The 26,979-nt window shown below is 38.4% G+C and overlaps 1 protein-coding gene and 2 long non-coding RNA genes across 7 annotated transcripts in view; 2 read left to right on the top strand and 1 right to left on the bottom strand.

Moving 5' to 3' along the window:
• Positions 1 to 1,559, bottom strand: part of MDFIC (MyoD family inhibitor domain containing) — a 53,630-nt gene extending 52,071 nt beyond the window's left edge. The window contains exon 1 of one of the 3 annotated variants that reach the window (XM_063323219.1): positions 1,428 to 1,559. Coding sequence is in view for 1 of the 3 variants with exons in the window: in XM_063323218.1 (XP_063179288.1) it covers positions 479 to 592 (114 nt within the window). In the remaining 2 variants the exon portion in view is untranslated. Of the gene's footprint in view, positions 1 to 122; positions 258 to 478; positions 608 to 1,427 lie in introns of those variants that run through there. The other 2 variants (XM_063323218.1, XM_063323222.1) reach the window with 2 other exon arrangements.
• On the top strand, positions 155 to 8,197 carry LOC134510204 (uncharacterized). Of its 3 annotated transcripts, XR_010069533.1 has the most exons (5): positions 161 to 398; positions 747 to 951; positions 1,367 to 1,865; positions 3,550 to 4,211; positions 6,381 to 8,197. It is a non-coding gene; the product is annotated as an uncharacterized LOC134510204 (long non-coding RNA). The 3 variants fall into 3 exon arrangements; XR_010069534.1 differs by having other exon boundaries at positions 155 to 398; positions 863 to 951; positions 3,550 to 8,197; XR_010069532.1 differs by having other exon boundaries at positions 155 to 398; positions 3,550 to 8,197.
• A 7,555-nt stretch (positions 8,198 to 15,752) lies between these two features.
• LOC134510205 (uncharacterized) lies at positions 15,753 to 25,750 on the top strand. Its single transcript, XR_010069535.1, has 3 exons — positions 15,753 to 15,857; positions 16,703 to 16,814; positions 24,468 to 25,750. It is a non-coding gene; the product is annotated as an uncharacterized LOC134510205 (long non-coding RNA).
• The last annotated feature ends 1,229 nt before the right edge of the window (positions 25,751 to 26,979 follow it).

Below are 26,979 nucleotides of genomic sequence, written 5' to 3'. Positions count from 1 at the left end.
CCCCAGCCGGGCCTCCAGCCACGGAAATTCCCCCAGGAGCCCGAAACCCGTCAAGCAGAAATAGGGAAGGGAAAAAAAAAAAAAAATAAAAATAAATAAATCTGAAAGGGAGGCTTTCATGCCTGGAGAGGGTTTGCAGCTGTGGCGCTTGGCAGCGGCGCTGGGGCACTTTCGGCGGTGCAGCCGCTGGCTCGGGAGTCGCCGGCCGCGGTTGCCCGTTCGCCGGCCACCAGTTGCGCGCGCGGCGCGGGGCAGGCCGGCACGTGCAGCGCCGGCGGCCTCAGCCCTGGCCGGGAGCGGTCCCAAACACAGCCCAGCCCCCGACCCCGCACACGCGGGTGTCTCCGCGAAAAGGACTTCAGAGCCGGCGTACAAAAACGCTCAAAGGAACAGGAAGGGTAGGACAAGCGTTTTCCCAAAGTTAAACGCCCCGAGAGCAAACTGCTTCCCCCCGCTGTCACCCGCCGAGCGGTGTCACCTGTGCTGTCTCTAGATGGGAAATACGTTTCTTTCCCCTGGCACAGGTTGATTTGGTCGTCAGCCCCCACCATCGAGTACCGCAATTATTGCTCGTGTCTGAGCTGGTGTCCATAAGCTACATGCTTTGCCTTGCTTACGCTATCACAGTAACGTCACCATTCTCTAACAGAGTCTGTTCATGTTTAAAGTGTAGTTTCCTTAAAACTTACAAGCACAATTTTTGTTATGGCTCAGTAAATGTATTTTACCAGTATGTCTCATTGCAGTGTACAACCAGGTATCTTTTGGGAATCAAAAGTAGGAAGCCAAAACAGCCAAGTTATAAACTGTCTACATCCTAACATAAGAGAAGATAACCAGTGGATATGTATTTTGGTATCAGAAGTGGTAAGGAATACGCTCAGGTATTAAAAGTGCACGTCTTGAAGTTCAGCATTTCCCTGCAATGCTTGCAAACCACCAGGATGGAGTGTAAGTACCTGAGTAGGAACCGTTTCCGTGTGAGACACCACACACTTGAGGGCCTTCCTCTTATTTCAGAAGTCATCAATAATTTTGCACCACTGTATAGCTTTATTACTGGCCATTATTGGTGCAAAAGAGAACAGCATGATTCAATTGATAAGAAATGCTATTTAAGATGCATATGTTTTCCTCTGAGAAACACAGTAAGTTTTAAGTATTTCAGTAACATGTTCTTTGGTACAACATAATCTTTCTTTAAACATTTTCATGACAAAATGGAAAAAGAATGTGCTATGTGGGATAGAAGCTATGTAAAAAATCCATTTTGGGCACACAAAATTAATATCGTATTGCATAATAACGATATTAGTCTGAATATCTACACTTTTCATCTACGAAAACATTGCATAATTTTCCACAGTGCCTTCTCTCCTTGCTGTCCTGGGGGCAGAGCCGTTGAGACATAAGGTAGAGTGACTTACCTCAAACTCCCAAGTGAGTCAGCAGCAGAAGAGAGGTTATGACTCATACTCAACGTACAAGCTTCTGTTTTTCCCTCTGAAACTGGAAACACAGCAGAGAACAGTGGGAGGAGCAATAATTTAGCCAACCACACCCTGCCTTCAAAATATTTCATTGGATAATAAATATCTATGAAGAGCAGATACCATCCATTGGTGTTTGGCTTTTTTTTTTTTTTCCCTTTATCTATGAAACCCACATGGTAAACTCCATGGCATTCAGTTTATCTTCTTAAAAAAGATGATGGGATGAGCTCACCCTGCTAAGGTTCAACTGTGTAGCAGCCTACATAGAGTTTAAAGCAACTAAATGAGTGGAAGAGGATCTTCAGGTGATACTGCCGTATTGCAACTGATGCAGTGGGAGACAACCCTAACCCAAATCAGATTTAAAAAAAGGTAAGAGAATTCAATATACAAAAAGCACAATTCACTGAAATAGCACTTTAAAAATATTGTGCAACACATAATACATTACATACGAAAGACTGTGGTGATTGTAAAAAGCTGGGTCCAGATGTGGTCACTGTCGATGAGATACCACAGATAGGCAAAGTTCATTGGCGTATGCTAACCATACAGCACTTCCTGATGGGGCAACATCATTCTAACAAAAACACAACTAATCTAAAATAATTGTTTTATTGCTTTCCTTTAAAACATGTATTAATCTCAAACTGTACTGAAAATTGTCAGGAAGTGGGCAGTTCAGACATTAATATCAGCAACCTTTCAAGTAGCCTACAAATATGAGATATGTTGTATCTTACGACAGCAACCAAGTTACAGACTGTTGCACATATGTATTCCAATATACTCTTCCATTGCTAGGTCATAAAATTCAGGTAAGGTCTTTCAGACCATTAGTGGCGGATTTTGGGGTGGATGTGAAGAGAAGCTCAAAACACTTGTAAATAGGCAACAAATATAGTTTATAGGCAGGTAAAAATTTCCTGAAAGAAAGAAAACCAACAACAACAAAACAAAGCAAAACAAAAACCCACAAAAAAACCCAAAACATCCCAAAACTTCACATTTTTTCCCTGTTAAAAAGTTTCTGTAAAACAGAGTCCTATTAAAAATGCAAAAAAAAAAAATAATGCAGAATATAATCGTATGTCTTCATGACAAAATTGATCATCACCATTTTCTAGTCTGAGCCCCTGCACAAGCCATACAATAGATAGTACCTCCATCCAAAATAGACTTGTCACGGAACGAAAGTGTTTTGAAAAGACACAAATTGTTTATTTAAAGTAAGCCCACAATATCCCAAAATTAACTGATGCAAAGGTTATTTACTTACATTATTAAAAACTCAAACTGTATTCCTAACTTGAATTTTCCAAGGCAAACTTCTAGTGTTTTATTGTTTTTGGATATCAGATAATTTCTTGTGGAGGAAGTTTTGGATAGTAGAGTTGCTCATCTCAACAATGCTGTAGAAAAATCTGTGCATAACTCTTCAAATAAGAAATGTTTTATTAAAAATATTACTGCTTACACAGTGAAGTGATCAATAGCTATTACTTATGGATGAATGCAGGTCTAGGTACCCAAATTTCCTCCCCATCCTGACACTTACCTTTCCTTCCTCAAGACTACTCTTTAACTGATGCTGACTTCCTTCCATGAGCATGAACACAGGAAACTGGAAGCATTTTACATCCTTCTTGGATGTAACACCAATGAAGTCCAAGGAGTTGCATCCTTCTCTGGATCACTTAAATGTTTATAAAAAACGAACAATAATATTTAGTAAATCTTTTTGTGATCAATTGCTTGTACCTTAGTACCTGTGAGTCCAAGTTATTCTTCTGCCATGTCTAAGAACATGATTTTCAACTTTGTAAGATGCATTTTTAGTACATGTGTATTACTCTAAACTTCATAGCTCTTTTCAGTTTTAGGATCATGGCAGGATCTCTATCCTAAATATTTTATAGTGTGGCAACACTGAAATGGGAAGACTGCTATACTTAAAAGATTATATTATATAAGATATATTATAAAATAACAGTATTACAAGTGAAGCTTACAAATTGGTTTTGTTTTGTTTTTTGTGTTTTTTTTTCTAATTTAGACCAAAAGCAGAAAAACGTGCAGTATATGCATAAAAGCACAGTAAAAGAGAATTTGAAGGTCACAACCATGCCTGGTTTGGAGTACTTTTGGTTCCTGGTGTTCACGGCCTAGTTTGTATACTACCCTTCTCCAAAACGCACTGTTTAAAGCCAAGTAAATTGTCTGGTGCCAGAAGAGAGCTGGATGCAGCTGTTTGGTAGATGGGGATTTGTGCTCTGCGAAACACAACCGCTGAAGCGCTGTGGGAGTGATGGTGCCTTAGACACCAGCTGGTCCTAACAGGGCAACCAAACCCTTCTAGTCCAAGGAAATCCACCTCCACAGAGTGCAAACATAGAAACAAATAAACAGTAGGATGCCTAAAATGAAATTAGAGACATGCAGATCTAACTCCTTCCATAACCAGAAATGGAATAAAGCAATGCATTCTCTTTTAGAGAAGTAATTGGTTCCAGTAATGCTGTACATTACCCTGGGAGCGAGAAGAAGCCTTTCTACCGTAAATGATTCTTCTCCAGGTTTGATGTTTTTCTGCCACAGGATGGACTCCACAGTGGGGAGAAAGGGAATATGAGGCTTAATGACTGCTTTTTGTTGTCTCGAGCTGGCAATTGAGAATTAAACTCAGTGTAAACGTGAATTTAAATATAATATGAAAAGGTATTTTTCTCCATTTTATTCTTCTGTTTATAGTAAGTATAGTAGAATAAGAAACATTTTGTTTCTGTAAAATATTTTCTAACACAGATGGCAAAGATTTCATTAGAATTGGTAAATTATGAAGTAAAACAAAATAAAATATTCTGAGATGAATTATTTCTGATGTAACTCCAATGAAGTCCAAGGAGTAGCATGAAAATGAATTCAGCTCAACAAGCTTTATCCTACTTCGGGCAAAACACATCACATGGCATGGTTTATGGTAGTTTCAGCTATTCCTTAGCAAGCTCAAGCAAGTAGCTCACTCAAGCAGGTAATAGATCTCACATGAAAAAGTAACAGATCATATATTGAGGCATGCAAAATGACGTTTCATCACAACAAAATGTCAACTAGTAATTCATTACATTCCTACAAATAAGTCAAGAAGAAATATTCAGCATTCAATTACAACTAGGTGTGCTGGATTGCAACAGTTAATTTATTTGCATTGATTCCCTTCAGTTATTCAGCTTTTCAGTTTGCAGTTAATATTGCACCCTAATAAAAGAACTTATTTAGGTCTTCAGAAGAAGAAACTTGAAATTCAGCAAAAGTGAATGTTTCAAACTCTGTACTGATTTTTTAGTGCATTCAAGATTATCTGGGACTTGTCTTGACATTAAAGGTCATCTCAACAAAGACAAACAATGGACAACAGCATCTTTTGAGTTATCGGGACAGGAAGCTTAAGGGAATATTGGTTAAAAAGTGTGGCTGACTGAACACAGAATATTGTAACATGAACTATATAGAGACCTAGTACATTCAGAATACCTTAATGAATTTACCCGAACCACTTACTCATAATAATCCTAGAGGCTGTATTTATAGCAAGCAAAAAAAGCCTAGGCCAAATGTTTCTGTTGCTTTTCAGGTTAACAAGGCGTCTTTTGCTTCTGCATCCCGAGCAGTATCTGGATCTGGCATTATTCTACATTAGTATTTTATGCACATTCCTTACAATTTTGAGTATTCATGAAATTTACATTACCTTTTCTCAGCAGTATCAAACTAATTGCCAATATCAAATGATGTTTCCAAAAAATCCGTATCTAGAATTCTACAAAAATAAAAATATTTCCATATGAAAAGAATGCCTAGTCGATCCTTCTGAAAAATATTTAAATGAAAAATACTAAAAGCATATTTTACAAATAGAATAAATAATGCAGTGGAACAGAAGACTGTATGCTATATTGCTATGTGAGACCGTGGTATCACATCCAGAGATCTATAAAAATTTAGTTAATTTTGCCCATCTTCAATATGAGTTTATAATACACAGTAGAGTTGCTCCTTTTGAGCTGCCAGAGGGTACACTATGAATGAGTATTAAAAATATTGCACATTCTGTGTTATATTTTCATAATATAGAATGCTCTCACTTACATACTGTGTATTATTCCTAGTACCTATTCAGAGCATATATTGTAACAGCACCTTTGGAGCCACTAACATGTACGCTGTGAATGTGTATTAACCACAGAATGCATTTGCATATTATGAGTCCATAACACTGAATGCACAATCAAATCTTTGATAAAAAGTCATTGCTATACATACAAGCAGAAGTTATTTTCTCATGCTTCTCACTCACAACTGTGCCATATTGCACAGTCATTTCTCACCCATATCTTTACAACTCACAAAGATAAAAAAATCCAGTACTGCAACAATTCTATGAAGTATAGTTTTCTTGAAGTAAAATTTTTCATAAGGGTTTTTTTTCCTCTCTTTGTTCTATATGAAAACTATAATCCATATTTTGCTTAATTGCATGAATATTGGCAATTTTTCATTTTTATCATCTTGGCATCCATATAACTGACTGGACTGAGACCTTAGCATCAAATGCTCATTTGGATATTACATGTGAAATACAGGTCATAGGAAAAACAAACATAAAAATAAACCTCAGTCAGTTCTACTAGTATTTTTAACTATCACAATTTGGTTTGTTTGTATATTTGCCTATAATAACAGGGGGGTTTGCCAGCCAGTAGTGTACAATTCCCTAGATTGGGCAGAACTAAAATTACAAAACAACATTACGGAATAAAATTACAAAATAACTTCATTACAAAACTTCATTCGGATCAAAGAGTTATTGTTTTTCTACATTGACAGATGAGCATCCTGGCAACTCCTGCAAGTGAAAATGGAAAAAGGCACCGTTGCTTGTCTAAAACAGGAAATTAAAGGAAAATAGTCTTCTGCCTCCGTTTCTTGCTTTGTGAAATGAAAGTAATGCAAATCTTGGGTCCAGCCTGATATCATTCTGTGTCTATGCTCTTGGGGTGGGGATTTTCCCCAGGAAGCAAAAGAAAAGCTAAGGCCAACTTGGCTTTTGCTCAGTTGCCTTCCTCATCCTTTAGACTTGCTGGAAAAGCTAGAAAGACACAAGAGGAAATTATCTATACCATTTCAAGGACTGCATAGTGATCATACTGGCCAAGAAGGCCGACAGCATCCTGGCCTGTATCAGGAATAGTGTGGTGAGCTGGACTAGGGAATTGATCATCCCCCTGTACTCGGCACTGGTGAGGCCCCACCTCGAGTACTGCGTTCAGTTTTGGGCCCCTCGCTACAAGAGGGACATTGAGGTGTTGGAGCGTGTCCAGAGAAGGGCTACAAAGCTGGTGAGGGGTCTGGAGGACAAACCTTATGAAGAACGACTGAGGGAGCTGGGGTTGTTTAGCCTGGAGAAGAGGAGGCTGAGGGGAGACCTCATCACCCTCTACAACTACCTGAAAGGAGGTTGTAGAGAGATGGGGGCTGACCTCTTCTCCCTGGTGACAAGTGATAGGACAAGAGGGAACGGGTTCAAGTTACGTCAGGGGAGGTTTAGATTGGATATTAGGAAGCATTTTTTCACTGAAAGGGTTATTAAACATTGGAATAGGCTGCCCAGGGAGGTGGTGGATTCACCATCCCTGGAGGTGTTTAAAAAAAGGGTAGATGGGGCACTTAGGGACATGGTTTAGAAGTGGCTTTTGTCAGGGTAGGTTAAAGGTTGGACTTGATGATCTTAAAGGTCCATTCCAACCTCAGCAATTCTATGATTCTATGATTCTATTAATTTAAAAATACTTTCAGTTGTATTATTTTAATAAGCAGCACTGAAAGGTACTTTATAGGTCTGATATCACCACAGAGACATTGACTCCAAAAAGTACACAGGCAAGTATTCTGGCAATTAATGGCAAGTATAAACTACCAACTGTACAAGAGCCAATATTTATTCATGAATATAATAATACCTCAGCTAAAATATTAATCAAATCAGAACACAAAAATTAGGTTCAAAAGATCCCCCATATAGCAGCTACTTTTGGATCACATACAGGGGGATGCAGTCCTGCCCACTGAATGATGGACACGATTATATTCCCCATTACGGTGTGTAATAGCTGCCACATATCAGAGAGAGAGAGTGTGTGTGTGTGTATGTGGACATAAAGTCACTGGATTTTTAGTGTTTTCCCTTTAAAAGAAATGGTTACATTTTAGTTTAGTGAGGAAGCCTATTACACTGTACAAATTCCTTCGTTTCTCTTTTCCTTTTTCTGTGGTTTATTTCAAACATTTTAAAGTATTAATGAAAATGCTGTAAAAGTCATAATGTTAAAGTATAAATTTATTTAACATTGTTTTACATTATAAGAGCTATAAACAGGCTCCTGTAAACTTATACAAGCAGTTATTTTGAGGTCTGAGCTGTTTTCTTTTATTTTATGATTGTAAATAAAAGTAAGATAGTTTGTACTCAATTATTTTATGACTATAACATACTAGCTGCTCTCTGTCAGAGATTGTTTCAAGATATAAAAGCCAGCTGTCCGTAAATCAATCACCTTGATCATCAATGATCAACAAAATCAAGTTAAACACTTTTCTGTGATTTTCCAAAGTGAGCTTTACATCTACTCAGTAAACTATTTGGATTTTCAGCTTAATGTACTTTATTATAATAAAAGTAAAGTTCTGATAAACATGACCTACGGCCAAGTAAAATTTAAGCAATTGTGGCATTGGAGTTTTCACTGTAGAATCTCTGGTGTTCCAGTCCGGTGTTCCAGTCCAGTTGCAGTCCAGTCCTGGATTTCTGACCAGTTCCCTGATTTTTGCCTAATTTTGTTATGTTAGTAAAATAACTTTTTTTTTTTAAAGTCAGATTTTTGATGTAATAGTGGTAAACTAATCCTGAGCTTGATCCGATACTCTCCAGAATCTAGTTAAACTTTCAAGCACACTTTTATTGTGGGCTTCAAGACTTGACTCCTGGTTTTTAGGGTAAAAGGTATACTTTTAATTAGTTTACACCATAAATATAATTAAGGAGTAAATTAAAGGAGTATCACAAATGCTACTGCCATTTTATTTTCAGGCATTTGTAAACTGCAGCGGGGACACGAGACATTCCAGCCCACTCCATTTTCCCCCACCTCAACGTCAGTCTGTTCTGAGGCTGGGATTAGGAGTGCTCCTCCTACGGTCACCCCACACTTTTCACCCAAAAGAATAAGTACTTCTCACCAGAATTGCATCTTGCCTCCTTGTATTACCATTTTTGGGTGATTCTGAAAAAGAATCATATGAAATTTAGAAAAGCGTTAGTGAGGTGCTCTCTCAAAACACCATAGCATCACCAATGTCTTATTTTCTTGAGGAAAAAAAGGCAATTTACTTCTGGAAATTTATGTGAAGGAGCACTGAAGGCCTGTATTCAATAAGTATCTCCTTCTGTCCGCCATTGTAATGGGATCAAATATGCTAAGAATTAAAAAAAAAGACATTAGATAATCTGTGAGAATGTGAAAATTATGCAAGTCATACTGTAAAAACTTGGTGCCTTACATGAAGAATTAGTACAAGAAACCCTAAATCTTGAGGAGCATGTAAGTTATCAGCCATTGAATTTCTTTTTATAAAACTGTAGCTGGGAAAAAACAAAACACGAGGGTAAGCAGAAATACAAAGGTGTGCTATTTTTTCCTTTATAATACCAAAAAAAGAACGCTCTCTTATGACATCCACAGCCTCTAATATCTTGTCACACTTTAAATTCTCCTTTATGGGATTTGTTATGGAATGAGAAGTGGTGAATAGTACCAACAAACTCCCATGACAAAGGAGACAGTATAATACATTTTAAAATAAAGCAGAAGATACTTGATCTCGTTTTCTCAACATAAATGAGTGAACTTCGGAACAATGGAGTGACTTTGGCCTCACATTGCTGCAAACAGCATCAGAATCTTGACCCATGGATATAGCAATCTAAAATACTGCATTAATTTGGTCTGCAGTTTACAGGGAAATACACAATCTGGGAATTCGGTAAAATAAAGTGAAGGTTTTAGAAATACACAACCGATTTCTGTACGTACACATTAATGTTTGTCTAAGTATCTGTCTAGACACCCGTAGTTAACTACACTCACAATGTGCATGCGTAAAGGATATGCTACAGTAGACCATGAGATTATACATTTATCCTCATTTGTGAAGGTGGATGCCTAGAACTCATGAATGGAAAAAGATATATTACGAAGTATTTAATCCTAATCAATATTTATTAAAGGAGACAAAGTAACAGTAAGGCAAACCTACAGTACTTTTGAAAAAAAAGCAGCAAGCTGGATTTCTTATCTTGCAATAGTTAATGAAGTTCTATGATTTATTTTAACCCTGAAGAGGGTTTTAAAAAACCCTGATTATATTAATGTACTAAAAGAAATACAATTGTCACTTAGTTTCATTAAGCATGACAGGTGACAATTCCAAAGATAAATGCTGAAACTTGTAAAAATTGCAAGTTCAGGTTGAAGTGACAATAATGTGGTAGCAATGGGATGGAGTTGTGCTGCTCACCGCATTAATCAATACTACAATTTTCTTTTTTAATGTATGAAGATTGTTTAATTCCATCAATTTATGACTAGGTTCTTTCCACTTAAGTCTTCCTTTTGGTCTTTGGATTTTGGTTTCATTTTAAAACATTCTGGCTATAAGTCTGCAGGCAATCTCATAAAATATCACTGTTGGGAAAGAATCAGTTTCCTGCTTGCCGCGTGCAATTTGGGAGACTGATAATATAAGTAGATCAATTAAAGTGGACGTGACTCTATTAAGACTGGAAAAGTTGTACTGTTGTCACCTGTGCTGTACTCTGCGCAAAATGAGAAGATTTAAATTTGTTCAATTTATGCTATCTCACTTATCTTTACAAACTACAGGCTACGTCTGCAATCCCCTAGCAAAACCTAACTTTTTTGTTTGCAATTGTGGACACACGCTACTGTACCAAGTCGGTGTTATATTTAGATTAGCACAGCCTGCATCACAGTGTTACAGATCTGAAGCTCCTGAACTGGGGCTGAGAGGATCCTGCTATAAAATATTTTCATTGCAACTTTATGATTCAAAACACAAACACACACACACTCCTTGCTGCCATGCACAGACAGGGTTTGCTCATGTTGTACTTTGTGTTAGCCCACGTAGTTGAGTTTTAGTACTGTGGGATAGGCAAGCATTTAAAAATTTTAATTTCTAGTTCAGTTAATGAGCAGCAGTAAGGTGTGTTGTACAGTAGATGTTTATGGACAGCTATCAGCAAGGATGCTTGCAGCACCTAGAATAAGCACATATTTGTGCTATTTTCTTTAAGTATGGTTAAATAGCATATATACAGTAATTGATATGAAAATTTAAACTTCAAAAATGGCAATAATTAAACCATTTAAGCAGTCTCTTTCACAGTACCGTAAAATCAATACATGAAGTGTTTCTGGAGCAAACCTTTCACTCTGGATCGGGATACAAAAACCCTTTCCAAGTAAAAATTCAGGCAGTGCCGAGTATCAGGCAGTACTGAAAACTACCCCCGTCAACAGGTCTAAGCATGTCTTTGACCCTATTAGGGACAAGAAATAATGTGAACATAGAATCATAGAACAGTTCGGGTTGGAAGGGACCTTAAAGATCATCTAGTTCCCACCCCCCTGCCATGGGCAGGGACACCTCCCACTAGACCAGGTTGCTCAAAGCCCCATCCGGCCTGGCCTTGAACACTTCCAGGGATGGGGCATCCACAACACTCCTGGACAACCTGTTCCAGTGCCTCACCACCCTCACAGTGAAAAATTTCTTCCTAATATCTAATCTAAATCTATCCTCTTGCAGTTTAAAGCGGTTATCCCTCATCCTATCACTACACCCCCTGACAAAGAGTCCTACTCCATCTCTCCTGTAGGTCCCCTTTAGGTACTGGAAGGCCGCTATAAGGTCTCCCTGGAGCCTTCTCTTCTCCAGGCTGAACACCCCAAATTCTCCCAGCCTGTATTCAAAGGAGAGGCACTCCAGGCCTCTGATCATCTTTGTGACCCTCCTCTGAACTCACTCCAACAGGTCCATGTCCAACAGGTCATCATCTTCATGTTGAATGTAAATAAGTATATTATGTCAAGTGTAAATGACCATGAACCTGTGGGTAGCTTTCTCTGCTAATATCACATATTTCTGCTCTTTGCATGTTGTATAAGCTTTAAGTTATGGACTTGCAACTTATATTGCTCTTTACATCTCTTGTACATCTGGCTCATTATTCTCATGACCTACCAAAATTCACATATAAATGGGTAATGTCTCTTAAACTTATTAATCCAGTTTGATTAAGAGACAATGTTCTTAGTGGAGGAGTATATGAGGCAATTTATGGCTTTTGAGGGTGATTAAATGCTGAAATGGAGCCAAGGCATTTGATAATCACAAGAGCTATTTATTGCTGGAATATTCCAGCCACATGAACATTTTTCCCATCAGCCAGTAAGAGGAGCACATTTAACAAACAACATTAAGAAGACAGATTTTTCTAGGTAAATGAAGGTATGAAATTCTATGATTTAACTGCAGTTGAGAACTCTGACTCGTGTCCCATGAAGGGCAGTTATAGGTAAAGCATATATAGAATACAGAAAAAATACGTTCCTCTCCCTAAAAGCAGGGTAAAGGACAAATAATTGCATGAGGGAGTTACCTGTGTAGAAACTGAGGGCTGAGGCTGAAGTGTGAACGTACATGATTTGAGTTAGGATTTATGACCCATTTTCATATTGCTACTGTAAACGAGTAACAATTATCATCTGCCAAACTGGCCTGTTAGCACATGTTGGAAACAAGTCCAAAGCGACTGCAATCCTCAGGTCTCATGGGAACAGGCATGTTTCATATATACCTCCAAAAATATGAATGAAGTAAGGAATGACGCCTTAGGAAGAGGCCACTACAGAATTAAGAAGGGGGAGGCTTTAATGGAAAACCCTCATAAGAGCTTGGAGAGGAAGCTGTAGTTGAGAATTTGGGGGATTTTTTTTGACTTTTGTTTTTAGTTAATACCGTGAGTCACAAGTAAAAGGCCAATGCAGGCCTTTTACTCCATATTTATTTAGACAGTGAATACCAAGAGACTCAAATCATCCAGAGATCTTATACAGTAGTCTGCTATACACAAAATAGCAATGTATGTTATTTTATTTTTTTACAAAGAAGGCATCACTAGTCCTCATGTAAAAACAAGGTAACATCTTCTGCAGCTGAACTACTAAATGCAAGAACATTAAGCTGTAATCTGGTGACTTCCAGTACTGGGGCAGCCAATCTGTACAGAGCCAGTGACATTTCTGGTCATCATTCTCCTTTGTCTTATTCCTCTGAACTCGTATGCGTCAGTCTAAAGTGGTATAAAATTCAACCCTCTTGTTATTTAGTGGAAATGAAGAACAAAGGTGGAAGGAAGATGCTGGAAAGTCGGGCAGGCAGGTTTGGAGAGTCTGTCCAAGTAGCCTACACAGAAAGCAGGTACCACTCCTTGCCGTGGCAAGCTGGCACTTCCCTAACTGTTAGTCAGAAAAGAAACATAAAGTGTTTGTCCTTCTCACTGACTGTTATGGAGAAAAGGAAGGCCTCATTTGCCCCTACAGTTTTCTGTCTTCAGTTTTCTGACTTTCTCACTTCATATCCAGTAAAAATGATTCACAGAGATAAAAGGGATGAAAGCCAGATTTCTGAAGGTATCTAATAGTCTTTTTTAAAAGCATCCTAGCAAGGACTGGAAATGGACTATTACTGCACTGTAAAATCCATGAGTACTTTTATTTACAATTGCTAGATTTCTAATTTCAATGTCTAGTTTCTTCACCCTAGGTAATTTCAGAAGGAGGTAGGAAGGCAGGGGAATGCAGCGTTGCAGGGGCACACTGATTTTCGCTCCCCTTTGCTCACAGATGCTTTGTAACTCCCTTACACACATGGTCTCACGCAGTGGGAGGGCAGAACCGAGGTACTGCCCTGTTGAGCCACTCCAGAGACTCTCCCAGTGCAGTCTGTCTCAGAGAGCAGGCAACACCATGTATTTCAGGGAAAAGTGCAAGAAGTCAGTAATAAACGTGTGGAATAGTTCCTTCACAACTACAGGTGATGAGGTCTTATACTAACTTGCAAAGAGCTGCTTTTTCTTTACCTCAGATTATCAGACTTTGTCCATAAAAGAGACTGTCCCTGTGCATAAATGGTTTATACAGTTCAATCATTACATTCTGTTCTTCACAAAGAAATGTATAAAATCTCACTCTAATGTGATGAGGGATTCCATTTTTTTCTCTAAAAATCACTCAAGCGTCAAACTGCACATGGTCTCAGTGCATCTGAATTCTGAGTCCCAGCAGCATTTCTTTACACAGAGTTTCTTCTGCATCTACCACTGCTTTTTTTTTTTTTTTTTTTTTAATCAGGAAACCTCAGCTCTCTACTAAAACCACAAGCTTTCACTGTGTCTACAAGCAAAACAATCTTTGCATGCCTTCTTTTTATTAACTATGAAATAAGGATGGCAGTATTTGCTTCCCGGGAAGGTTATATTCACCTGAGATTCTGGGACAGCAGGTAACAATGAATCCCAAGCAACAATTATTTGTTAAAAATCTCAAGAATTTGGGATATCAGGAAATACACCTGTCAATCATCTTCCACAGGGCTGTGTCAGGAGGCTCCATTAGGAGGCACCGTTACCTGCCCCACTATCGGCATTAAGTTTGGCCTGTGTCACCTGTGGTATTATTGACAGAGACGGCTTTACCCCCTTGCGCTTTCCTCAGGCAGGCAGAAAGGATGTGATGACAAAATAAGAGCTACCACCGAGACAGCAGGGTAGTTATCTCTGAAAGCACACTGGGCTGTGGTTTCAGAACAATCTCACAACACTGTTTAGAAGTTGACTGGCTTCTTGTTAAGGACATAACAAATCAGTTTGTTCATTCTTGGGATGATAATGCCGTTTCACTGAAGTACAACTGAGTTCCTTTTACATTTTCTGTGTGCGGCAAAAAACCCCATAACAATACTGTTGAGCCTTCTGAAATGAATACCTCTTGAAGCAATAAATCCGTTAAAGGGAAAAATGGTTTCTGGGCACCAGGGCTATGTGTTTAAGGATTTGAACTTTCTTAATGCCTAAAACCTGGAGAAAAAGTCCAGAAAGGACACCCAATTAGAAAGATATTGACTCATCCTGACAAAGGGGGGGGGAGGGAGAAAGGGAGGAAGGAGGGAAGAGATCAAGGCTCACAACAAAAGACCTATTCATTTATAACAGCTTGGCTGTGGAACCATTCCAGCATGCTTAAAAATACTTTATCCATTAGTTGGGAACTATTTTCTAAATGACAACTTGCTGCCCACGTCTGACCACAACCAGCTCCCTTTTCACATTGACTGTAGCGAGGCTCACGTTGTCAGAAGCAGCTTGCCACCTCTTCTGGACGTTATAGGGGGGTGAGGCAGAGTAAAGCAGAGGTGCCCCCCGCGAAACAAAAAACCCTGACCTCCAGCATACAGACAGAGGAAGTACAATGCCGTTCAGTTCCTCCCAGGCTATTTTAAGAAAAGAGGACAAATGAATACAACATTTAACTAGAGTTCTCCTCACACGAAAAACAGGAAGATCATTTTAGGTTAATCAAGTTATTAAAAATAAGGTCATTTAATGCCTCAGTATATGAGCTCAACAGTAGTCCTTCGCAATTTTATATGAGGTTGTATGTTAAACTCTGATCACACGACACCTGAATAAAATCATCAGACTTACATCACCAATGTTTTTATGTATTAGCAAACAGATAAACCTTTTTAATTACAAACATTATATACTTGTTGAACAGCAGGATTTTTTTAAATCAAGCTATTCTCTCCTAGGAACACTTCCTCCTCGGTTATGAAGTGGTATAGCTGGAACTATTAATATTTTATGCTAGGGACTGTGGATACAACTTCATATAAAAGCGTTTCTTTATCTGAAATGTGACTGTTGCCGTAAAGTTGGCATTTCTACCTTTACTCAGTATTTTGTTGCATATGCTTTCAGAGCTTAGTTGGAGGAAAATGAATGTCTGGTTTAATGTGTGTTTATTTCTCTTGACACATACGTTGCATCCTCATGTTAGTTTGCATTGAGACTCTGGAGAAGATGCTGGGAGAATATTGTGCAGTTGATCTTCTCATCAAAGTATCAGCTTTTCTAAACGTGTCAGTCAGCTACAGCGAAAGGTACTCTATATTACAATATATGCTATCTGATTCACCTTCTTACAGGGATCATCTTTATAACCTTTTCTCATGTGGATATTCTTAATAACACTAGCCCTATGTAAATGCAAAAAGACTACATCTGTATCTACAGCATCTGTTTAAAGTAAAAAATGCAGTGAGCAAATGCTTAAGTTCTTAAAACAAAGTATTCAATAATTTATATTTGGGGGTTTGATTTTAGATATAGAGCAACCTGGTTTGCAAGCATTCCTTGCTTTCTTTTCTTAGTTTAGTTGGTTACTTTCAAGCTAAGACGGAGAAGCAGTGGTGAAAGTGAGCTTTGTAAATACATATTCATATGTGTCCAGTTGAGCACAAACAGAGTTTTGTTGTAGAGAATACAATGAATGCACAATAGCTCCCTTTTTAGCTTCCTGAGACATGATAACTCTTAACCTAGGTTTGCAGGTACCTTGAAATATTTATGAATAATACAATACAGATTCTAAAATATAGTCTCCTTTTATGAATACTGGCAGATTGTAACCCAGCTCTGCAGAAGGCCTAAGAAAAATGGCAGGGCAAGATGAAACACTTGTTTACATCTCACCTCCAACAAAATATAATTTTACTTTGGCTGACCTTTAAATAGATCTAACAATTACGTAATGAAGCAAACCACAAGCCAAATAGAGAAAGAGAGACCACAGGTCACACAATCCAGAATGTACGAGAAACAAAATCTAGTTATGTTTTTATCACGAGAAATGCTATCTAAGTTTTATGTGCAATGCTGGACTTATAAATGTTTCTAATTTAATGGGGAAGTGTATCCAGAATTTAATAGCTCATTTCATTTCTAGGCTACATCAAAGAGCAAGATGACCTCAACGCAATACCAGGAATGAAAAGAATTCCTGAGTTCTGAGCCCAGCCGCAGGGTAATTTCAGAAGCCTTCCTGTCACTCCTGACAAGTTGGTGTTTTTTTTATTTAAGGGCAACATTTACCTACTGCATAGGAACACTGTGAAGATTAACTCATTTGCGTGCCATGTGAAATAGGAAATGTGCTGGGAAACAGATCTTAGCAGTGCAAGTGCAAAGGGCAGTTACGGCGCCGTTAGCACGCTGCTCAGGAGAAAGCGCCCGCTTGGCTCTGTTGACTTTAAACTCCTTGCTCTGTCACTCCCTCCTCAGAGACCACACCAGGGCAGAAAGGAAGGGGTCTCAGGGACTGGCTCGTCTTTTCAATCCACAGTGGAAAATGTTCTGTGGCCCCCAGCCCAAGCCGGTGCAGGCTGCTTCCATGTCCTTACGGCAGGTCAGGTCTTGAGCTTTGCATAAACTTCTCTCTCGTTGACGCCTGGCCTTCTCTGCCAAAAAATGCTTGTAGCTGAGGTTGGAGATTAACATATATGGAGAGTTGATAATCGGACAAACTTGACTCAAGCAAAACAAAGGATGATCAGCTTGGCTGCATAGGTGTAACCTATATATCATGTTCCACTTGATTGTTGAATTCCAGTTTGTGGGGCTAGTGGAGTCCTTAAAACCCAGAAAGGCTTAGAATTCCCTGCTTCCTCAAATGTGAGCAGTCTTAAGCAAGAACTTAGCACAACAAAAGGTAGTTATTAGTAGCAATATAGTATTTTTATAATGCATCCCTCAAAACCAAAATGTCACTATTTTTTGTGGCTACAGCAGCAGTGTCCTGTGCTCCATCCATAGAATGAAAATTGAGGTATGTTTGCGTATCTCAATAACTTAAATAAACTTGTCTACAAAGAAAACCGTACCGAATACAACATGAAGAAGAATTAAGCGCTTGTTAATTCTATTCATAGGGATATACAAGAAAAAGAATGTTTGTTCAATGAAATTTAAAAAAGTAGAGAACATAATATACCACTCATCTCTGTACTAGGTAAGACCAAGTTCAAAGTAGCTCATTATCTTGTCTCTGACTGCTAGCCAGCAGCACATGCCTATGCAAGAACAATTATATTTCCTGAGTCTACTTTTCCAGGACATATTTGCAGTTGAGAACTAGCTAAACTAGGTAATTCTTCTTATTCAGTAGCCTTTTTGCTTTTTTTTCCCAATTCTTTTTCAAGCCTCTATCAACTTTTAAGACCACAAATTTCCTGTAGCAACTTAATTACATGAAGAGTTATTTCTTTTTTCGTTTGTTTTGAACATGCCACATTGTAAATTCATCTGATAGCTACCTTTTCTCTCTAGAAGTGACAGTGCACAATCATTCCCTTTTTAACCCTTCTATAACCTCGATGATTTTATAAACTGCTGTTACATCCCTCTTCACTTGTCTTTTTTCCTAGCATGAAGAGGCTTAATATGTTTAACAAAAAAATCATGTTGAAACTGTTTCATACTTTTGATCATCCTTGTTACCTTTCTGTATCTTTCTGACTTGGGGAAGAAGTGGTTAGGAGTGAACCAGATGTACATGCAGTGTTTGAGATGAGGGCACACCGTGGAGTTACAGAGAGGCGAAATGGTATCTTCTGTTTTGAGCTGACATTTTCATAGAACTGTTTCTCTACAGTTATCCACTATTTATAACTTGAAGATCTCATTCCTGAGTGACAGGTTGTGTATGTTAACATAGATTTATATATAATTAAAGCTGAGGTTATTTTTCCCCATGGACGTCACTTAACATTTATTTACATTTCATTTCACTTGCTTTTTTGTTACCGAGTATTATGTTCTACAACTTTTCTCAGTTGGTCCTCATCCTTGTCCTATATAACTTTGTAATACCAGCAAACTTTATCATCTCACTTTTCACCCATCTTGCCACCTCATTTTCTACTATGTTGAAGAGCACAGGTCTAGCACAGAATTTTGGGCTCTTCTAGTAGCCTCCCTTGACTGAGAAAATTGGCTATATAAACTTATTCTTTCTCTACATTTTGAGCAGCTGTTAATCCATTCAAAAACATTCCCTCTCACTTAATGGCAGTGTAGTCCGTTTTACAAATCCCTCATAAGGAACATTGTAAAATGCCTTTTGGAATTGCATGACGACTTTGGCAGCTGGATTGCTCTTGTCTATGTGATTGCTGACTCGTCCAGTGAGCAATACTCAATTTTTTTAGATGTGTCTTTGCTTTACAAAAGCCACAGGGCTTCCCCTCACGAAGTATCTTATATTTATTCACATGTCTACCAATTCTATTCTTCTCTTCTGTTTGTATTTTCCCAGTTCAAGTGGGAACAAATAATTTCCTTGATCTTCCTTGGAATTCTTTTTTTTAAATCAGCATTACATACCAGTCCTTAGGTATCAAAGCAGTTTAAAGCAAAAGGTTATATGCTGTAGTAAATAATCTCACATCCTCCTACCTTAAATTACTCTAAAGTTTTTTATTTCATACACGCTAAATTATCTTTTAATTTTGTAACTTCTTTCTATGAATTCTTTTGTTGAAACAGATGCTTTGATGTCAGAACCTGTTTTTCAAGGGCTTCTTATATGGGACCCAAGTTTCTTCACAGTTAGCACAGATACAGAAAAAATACTTGTAGTTTCAGCTTTATCTTCCCTAAATCTTTTTTGCATACCTGGGTTATCTGATGTCTTTACAAACTCTTGTTTCCTTCATGTAAGCGTTTTGTTCTTCATGTGTTTGAAAAAAAAAAATCTCTCTGTATGTATTTTGCAAGTTTTTCCTTAATTCATATTTTCTCCTCTTGGCTGTCCTTTTCAGTTTCTTCTTTAAGAAGTGTCTTCATTCTCATGTAGTTCCTTTTTTTAAAATTAATGGTGTTTTTGGCTGTGTTTTTCTGGCAATGATTTTGAAATTAAGTACATTATGGCCACTCAGTTATTCTAAGGTTCCTGTGTTGATTGCAAACCAAGATTAAAAAACTGAAAACTGCTATAGGTCTGCTTGCAATAACATTTACATTGACATCTTTTATTTTAATGAAGAGGAGATGAAATGAACTCCTGATGTATCTAGAAAAGGCTCCTTGTAAAGAAATAGTGGTAGATTGTAGTACAAGGCTATTAGGGTAGTATCCTGGAATTTAACATTGGTCTTGGTCAACCCAAAGATAGGGAATGTCAATAGCCAAAAGCCAGCATGACCCAGTGCAACTGACCTTCACATCAGCTCCAGCCAGTGGCACGTGGACAATGTCCCATGCATGTTGCTGTGCTCAGGACCATTGTCAGCACCAGTGTGCAGTTCTCCGTCCCAGGCAGAACAGATGATTGCTCCCACAGCAAGCATGGGGATGTTGCCTCACGTGACAACACATTCCTCTCTTTCACAGAGCTTCACTTCTTTTTGACACCTTTCTCTGATTTGCATTGTCTTGCCACAGTATACTCAGGCAGTCAGGTCATTGTGGTGGTGAAGAGCAGTGACAGGTAGGGCCCCTGCATAGAGCTGCCTGCTGAGGTGATGGGTCATCCACGGTGCAGAATAGATGGCTATTAAAAAGAAATAAAGGGCAGCATGTTAGGGAGGCAACTATTGTATTGGGCCTTCCATGAGCACCTGATGGCGGCCAACCTGCAGTCCAGATGTCAAGATGATCCTCCAACCTAGAACAGTCTGTATAGTGACCTCTGACCCCCACAGATGGGACTAGGACTGACTCCCACAGACTAGACTATGTGGAAAAGCCCAAAATATTAAATCAAATATGACAGGCGACACTGAATAGCAAGAGAAAATTGGGATAATCCTGGCAAAAATGACATTAAATGTGACAGAGATGGCAATTGATTTTTACACAGAAAAGTAAGGGATGTTTCAGTACGGTCACTACTTCACAGGGTGGTAAATTTCATTCGCCTAATAGGTAAGACAAAATTTGAACATTATCATAGTTTAACCCCAGCTGGCAACTAAGCACCACTCGGATGCTCGCTCACTCCCCGCCGGTGGGATGGGGGAGAGAATCAGAAGAGTAAAAGTAAAAGTGAGAAAACCCGTGGGTTGAGATAAAGACAGTTTCATAGGTAAAGCAAAAGCCACAAGTGCAAGCAAAGCAAAACATGGAATTCATTCACTGCCTCCCATCGTCAGGCAGATGTTCAGCCATCTCCAGGAAAGCAGGGCTCCATCATGTGTAACAATTACTTGGGGAGACAAACACTGTAACTCCGAACGTCTCCCCCTTCCTTCTTCTTTCCCCAACTTTATATGCTGAGGATGCTGTCACATGGTATGGAATATCCCTTTGGTCAGTTGGGATCAGCTGTCCCAGAAGTACCCCCTCCAAGCTTCTTGTGCACCCCCAGCCTACTCGCTGGTGGGGTGGTGTGAGGAGCAGAAAAGGCCTTGACTGTGTGTAAGCCCTGCTCAGTAGTAACTAAAACCCTGTATTATCAACACTGTTTTCAGCACAAATCCAAAACGTAGCCCCATACTAGTCACTATGAAGAAAACTATCCCAGCCAAAAGCAGCACACAGAAGTTTGGATGATGTGATAGCTTTCAATACTCACTGCTACAAAGTCACTCTGTATTTAGGATTGCCAAAGAGCAGTTCAGAATGTAGTCAGTCATGGAGCATGTTTAACATTTGGCTTATAATTTGTAGGATCCCAGCCAGACCTGCAACAGTAGGCTCTCCATGACTTATCCTTGTGGCTGTTACCTGCAGCATTTGTACTCTCAATCAGCTGTTAATGTTTCTCTTGTAAGATTATAAAATAATTGCAAATGGCTCAGATTAGGAGGTGTGAATGTCACTTAAAGCTCATTTCTGTTTCATATGCTGTCTAGCATTCTCCGTAGGCAGCAGATGAGGGTCTACAGAAAAACAGGAGCCTAGAAACAAACAATAATAACAAGCACTAATCAGAGTGTAATAATCTTTTGAGTTGCACTTATGTTAAAAGGTAATCACTGATATTCACACGGCACTGAATAAGTAGCAATTCATATGGACTTCATAGTTACGGAAAGGAAATAAAGAATTTGATTTCCTAAAGGGCATCAGCCACAAAACATGAAGAAAACACAGCTTTAAAGTTTTAGCACTAGCTTTCAGTAGGGCTGCATTTTCTCAGTTACGGCATAAGATCCTGTGCAAGCTTAAGCAAATTTGGCTTCAGGTCTTTATTAATGTGGTGCTTGAACATATCTTTTCAGTTGCGATATTGCAGCACATGGGTGTCTACTAGGTCAGTGGTATTGAGGCAAGCACGTCTGGACATACTTGAAAACAGGTGCCTAGGTAACTCAGCTGGTGGAAACTTCTAGTAAAAAGACTGTAACCACCATCCTGATTAGGTGGCAGGTGAGGGAATGGTTTCATGACAAATGGTCTCTAGAGACGCCACCAAGGTAGGCAGTTGCCATCCCTATGTCCCCTATTCCAGTGGCAGCTGGGACAAGCAGGGTTTGCCATACATAGGAGAGCTGCTATTGCCACAAGCTCCATATGTGAGCATGCTGAGAGGGCTTTCAGCATACAGGTGCAGTTAGGCACCTAGATCTGTGGGTCTAACCATATAGTCCTCCCATGTCCCACCTTTCGTGCTTTCAAAATACGGTAATAATGCCTACTTCACCAGGGTGTGCAAACATTCATTTCTAGCGTATATGAGTTGCTTTGAGATACTTGAAGAAAGGATGTTGTGGAGTAATAATTACTTTTTTATTTTTGTATCAAATGCAAGAAAGGAGATATTTTTCTAAGCACTCAAGATTTTTTTCGCAAAATCGAATAAAATAAGAATTGAATAGCAGAAAACTCAACACTCATTCCAAATATAGATGAACAGTATTTTTCACAACATAACTAATACAGGAAAAAAATATACATTATACACATGTGTGTCCTAGCTGCGTGACAGCTTTTTATTTGCTTGAAAAACTAAGTGTAATTGCAATATGATACTGAATGCATATATTTTTTGCAGGTTTATTTATTTGTTTTATTAAGGTAAAAAATATGCTTTGGTGTCTAAAATATAACAATTATGAATATCTGAAAGGGAAAAAAGCACAAAAAATATTATATATTTTTATATTTATCATATTCCATCACATAATCTTTGCATTCACAAATACGGTAATCGGTAACTGTGGCCTTTAAAAACAATAATGTAGTAGCATGTGAAAAGTAGTACAGTAGTTTTTCATGATAACAACCTTAGCGATATGAGATTCTTTATATACACAAATATGATCTTTAAAATGGCTTCTATCAGCTTAAAAAATGGACAATATCTTGAAACTTGTTAAAGCCCAGGTGAACTATGGCACCATATCCAAATGTAGAAAAAGACAATCACATTTTTCGACATTTCTACAGCTGATGGCATTGAAATGTCAGCAAAGCTCAAAGCAAAAGTACACAATAAATTTGATATTACACCACATGTTTGATTAAGCCCAAGGGTGAAAATGTAACCTGCAATTTTATTCTGAGTCAGTAGATTTCTGACACATTTTGATTTTTAACTAAGGGAAACTCAGTCTTAAGGCTTCACAGAATTCAGCAGGACTGTCATGGTTTTATTCAGAGTCTCCCAGAAATTGGTCTTTACAAGCCCAGTGGACACAAATACGTTAATAAATTTTACTATTGTAAAACCTGTTCCCAAGGAATTGTTTCAAATAGCAAGGCTATGACTATACTCAAAGCACTGACTATTAATTAATGACAAGTGTGTGCTGAAACAGCAACAGTATTTTCTGATTAAAATGATACTATTTTCTACTTCAATTTTTTAATAAATTTAAAATAGTTCTGTGCATGTACCTCAAGTTTTTCATGTTTAAAATGCAAAAGTGTTGTCTATGAAAACCTCAAGGAATTTCTGACCACACTTGGTTATTTTAAAAAATCCACTTATACTCGTTATAAAGTATGGGATAATTCCAATAATAGTTAAAAAACCCAACTCTGCCTCACAATGAAGACACGGGGAAACTGTATCAGTTATTGTGACAGGTCTCAGAGAAGAAACGCTTGACTACAGATGAAAGAAATACAAATGGTGAAATCCGCTCTGGTTTATGACCATGGAGCATGGTAATTAACTGACACGTATTCAAACACTTTTTAGGAAATAGCCTATTCAAAAGCCACGCATTGTTTTTGTTGTTTCCTAATTTTTATCACACTGCTGGATGGCTCAGAAGTGATGCTGTCAAAGCGACAGTCAAGGACCGAAGTAATTGGAACTGCTGGGTGAAAAGACAAGCTCCGTACAGGAATTTCCTGCCACTCCGGTGGCTGTGACAGAAAAGCTCTGAAAATGCCGGTAGAGATTTAGAATGATGAATAGCTGCTACGGTTAGTGAGAAATCTTGGAAGTTCAGTTTTGTTTTATTTGCTGAAATATTACCAAAGAAGTCTTGAAGCCTGTGACTTGTAAAATGTGACTCCAGAATGACCTCTGACAGTTGGGGTTGCTGTGGATGTTATGCTTCTATTTATCTGTGGGTATTGTCAGGTCCTTTGTCTCATTTCTCAAAATAAAAGCGCAACCTTTGTCCCACTGTTTGTCATTATTTATATACTACGAGGTCAGTTCTTTTATTTTGAGACCTCCTAATTTTCCTGACATTATTTGTTGGGGCTGTCTTTTTTACCGTTCTTGATAATTATCCCTGTATTCCATTCTCCAGCCTTCAGAGATAAACTAACAAGCCTACGTCCACGTAATGGACTTCAAAGTAAATTGTTGCAATGTTGAACCTAATTACCCTGATGCTTGGTGGAATCTGTAACCCTGCGACAGGCACATGGGCTTCCGCTGCCTTGAAGCTCCTGAAGAAATAGGCTTGGGAGAATAACATCCACCAAAGGCAGGGAAATGACACAAAGTAGGAAATGCGAATAAGGATATCTATCAGCATCCCCCGGCAGGCAGTCACTCGTCTCCTGGCTGGGCACTGATTGACTCTTTCCCCTGCTGAGGTTCTCAGATGTGAACTCTCTTCTGATTTCAGGAGCTTAACACAGGTTACTCACCACGACACAACATAGAGAGTGTAGGTATTACATCCAGTAGACCCAACTGGAACATTCACTGGGACTGCAGGAGACCCACGCTCAAGTCCCAACTCTGGCTGACTCAGTCTCTCAGGTCGTTGTTGAAAATTCCCCGTGGTGCAGTGCTTAGAGCAACTGGGGAGCAAAACCAAACTCTTTGGTCCCTTTCATGCAAGGAATTATACAGTAAGTATGATTTAAAGATATCTACATGATTAGATGTAAAAGGCAAAAAGATTTGTGAAATCTTCAGGTATTTAACCATTGGCCTGTTTGGCACCACCAGGACTGTGATTGTGATATCCAGAAACATGTCAAGTATAGCAAGACAGCATCTTGGACCCATAAAACAGCAGTAGAGAAATGGCTTTGAAGATCTAAATTTTGACCTGAAAACATTAGTCACCTGCAAGTTATTTGAAGTGAATGTGTCTTCGCATGATTTCGCCCAAGTGGATTTAATTGCAGAAGGAGGGCCTGAAGACTTATCTGGAGAGCATCTTCTGGAAGCATTAAAGCTTAAGACTGGTGAAAAATCCATTGGTACTGAAAGACTGTCTTCTAGACACTCTTAGATATAAAATCAACACCCAGAATAAGTGCTAAAACAATTTTATTTTGTATATGATTTTTCAAGATAGCTACAAAACATTGCACGAAGCAGACAAAATGAAAGTAATAATCTTCAAAGCCTAACACCACATCCTTTTTCTTCTGGCATAAGTACAAAAATGCAAACTAGAAGAAGATAGCTGCTTACTGAAACCGCTTTTGCACAGACTGGATCCAAACTGCTTTCCTCTCTTCGGCTAAAGTCTCTTTAAAAAAAAGAAATAAACTAATCTGTGGGGAAGAAGGACTGCAGCAAACCTAATACAAAAAGAAAGAAACATATTATGTGGAAAATGTAAACTTATTGGTAAAGCTGAACATAAAGATCTTTCATAACTTCTTTCTAGGAATTACTGTAGTTGAACACTTCCAAAAGGAAAAGTTCAATTCAAAGTTATAAATGCAAATAAATACAATTGATAAAGTTAACTGTCAAATACGTAGGATCTCACTTTCTGTCTCAATTGTAAAATACGAAATCCCAATCCCATGAATCTCACTTTTCCCAAAGCTGTAGTGAAATGAATTTGCAGGCCTCTCAAACATTTTTCTTCTAGTTTCTCTTATTTCCCTTGTGCTATTCACATAGCATTGTTTTTCTTTTATAGCTTTTCTTTTCCAATCCTACTTTTAAGTATTGTACTGTATTCCTGGTATGTTGTAACAATGAAGTTTTAAAAGACTGAGTCTCAAAAACTACCTACCCAATAAATCAGAAACAAAAAAACAAACCTTGAAAATCTTATCCATTTTTATTTTTTTTATTATTAACTTGGTTTAATTTACCTAATTATAATTGGTGCTCTGCTATACAGCCAAACAAAAAACACTCAGACTGTTGCCCACCAATAATGCCACAACCGATTCAACTGAAATAAGAAAAAATAGTAACAAGGATCAATGCAATCAACACCCACCACCACTAAATCCTAAAAAAAAAAAAAAAAGTTAACTAAAAAAATCCTTTCTAAATTCAGGATGCAATAGGCATTTTGAGGTAATAAGAAGATGTGAATTGAAGAGTCATCTTAGCATTGCTTGCAGGACACTTTCAGTATGACAGTGCTCAGCTACTTCTCAAAACACCAGAAGATAAACAGATGAGAACAGAAAACATTTAAATACAAGACTGATGCTACTCTTCAAGCTACCAGTCATGCTCTGAGAATAACCTCCCAGCTTTAACATTGGTTTCTTCAAGACCCATGTCCTCACTCTCATCAGTGTTCCCAAACTGACTCTGTGTTTCCTCCTGAGTGTGCTGAAATCATACGGAACAATCTCTCGCCAACCTTGGAAGAGTTACTGATAATAGGAACACAGGTGAATGTCTCACTTTGAGTTAGGTTGATATTTTCATTTAGTCTACAATTATGTGTATATTGTGATGTCTTTGCCCAGTCTGATGGATTACCTAGGATTAAAGGCCATGGTCAGCCTAGTCTTTCTTTCTGCTCTCAGCCTGATGGAGCTGCTTTTTGGAGAGAGAGTCACAAAACTTCCTGGTACTCTTATTAAGGTAAACACGCCTCG

This window comes from Chroicocephalus ridibundus, chromosome 1 (assembly GCF_963924245.1).
Source record: "Chroicocephalus ridibundus chromosome 1, bChrRid1.1, whole genome shotgun sequence".
In the NCBI taxonomy this organism is placed as follows: Eukaryota; Metazoa; Chordata; class Aves; order Charadriiformes; family Laridae; genus Chroicocephalus; species Chroicocephalus ridibundus.
This window is presented reverse-complemented; position numbering and strand designations above follow the sequence as displayed.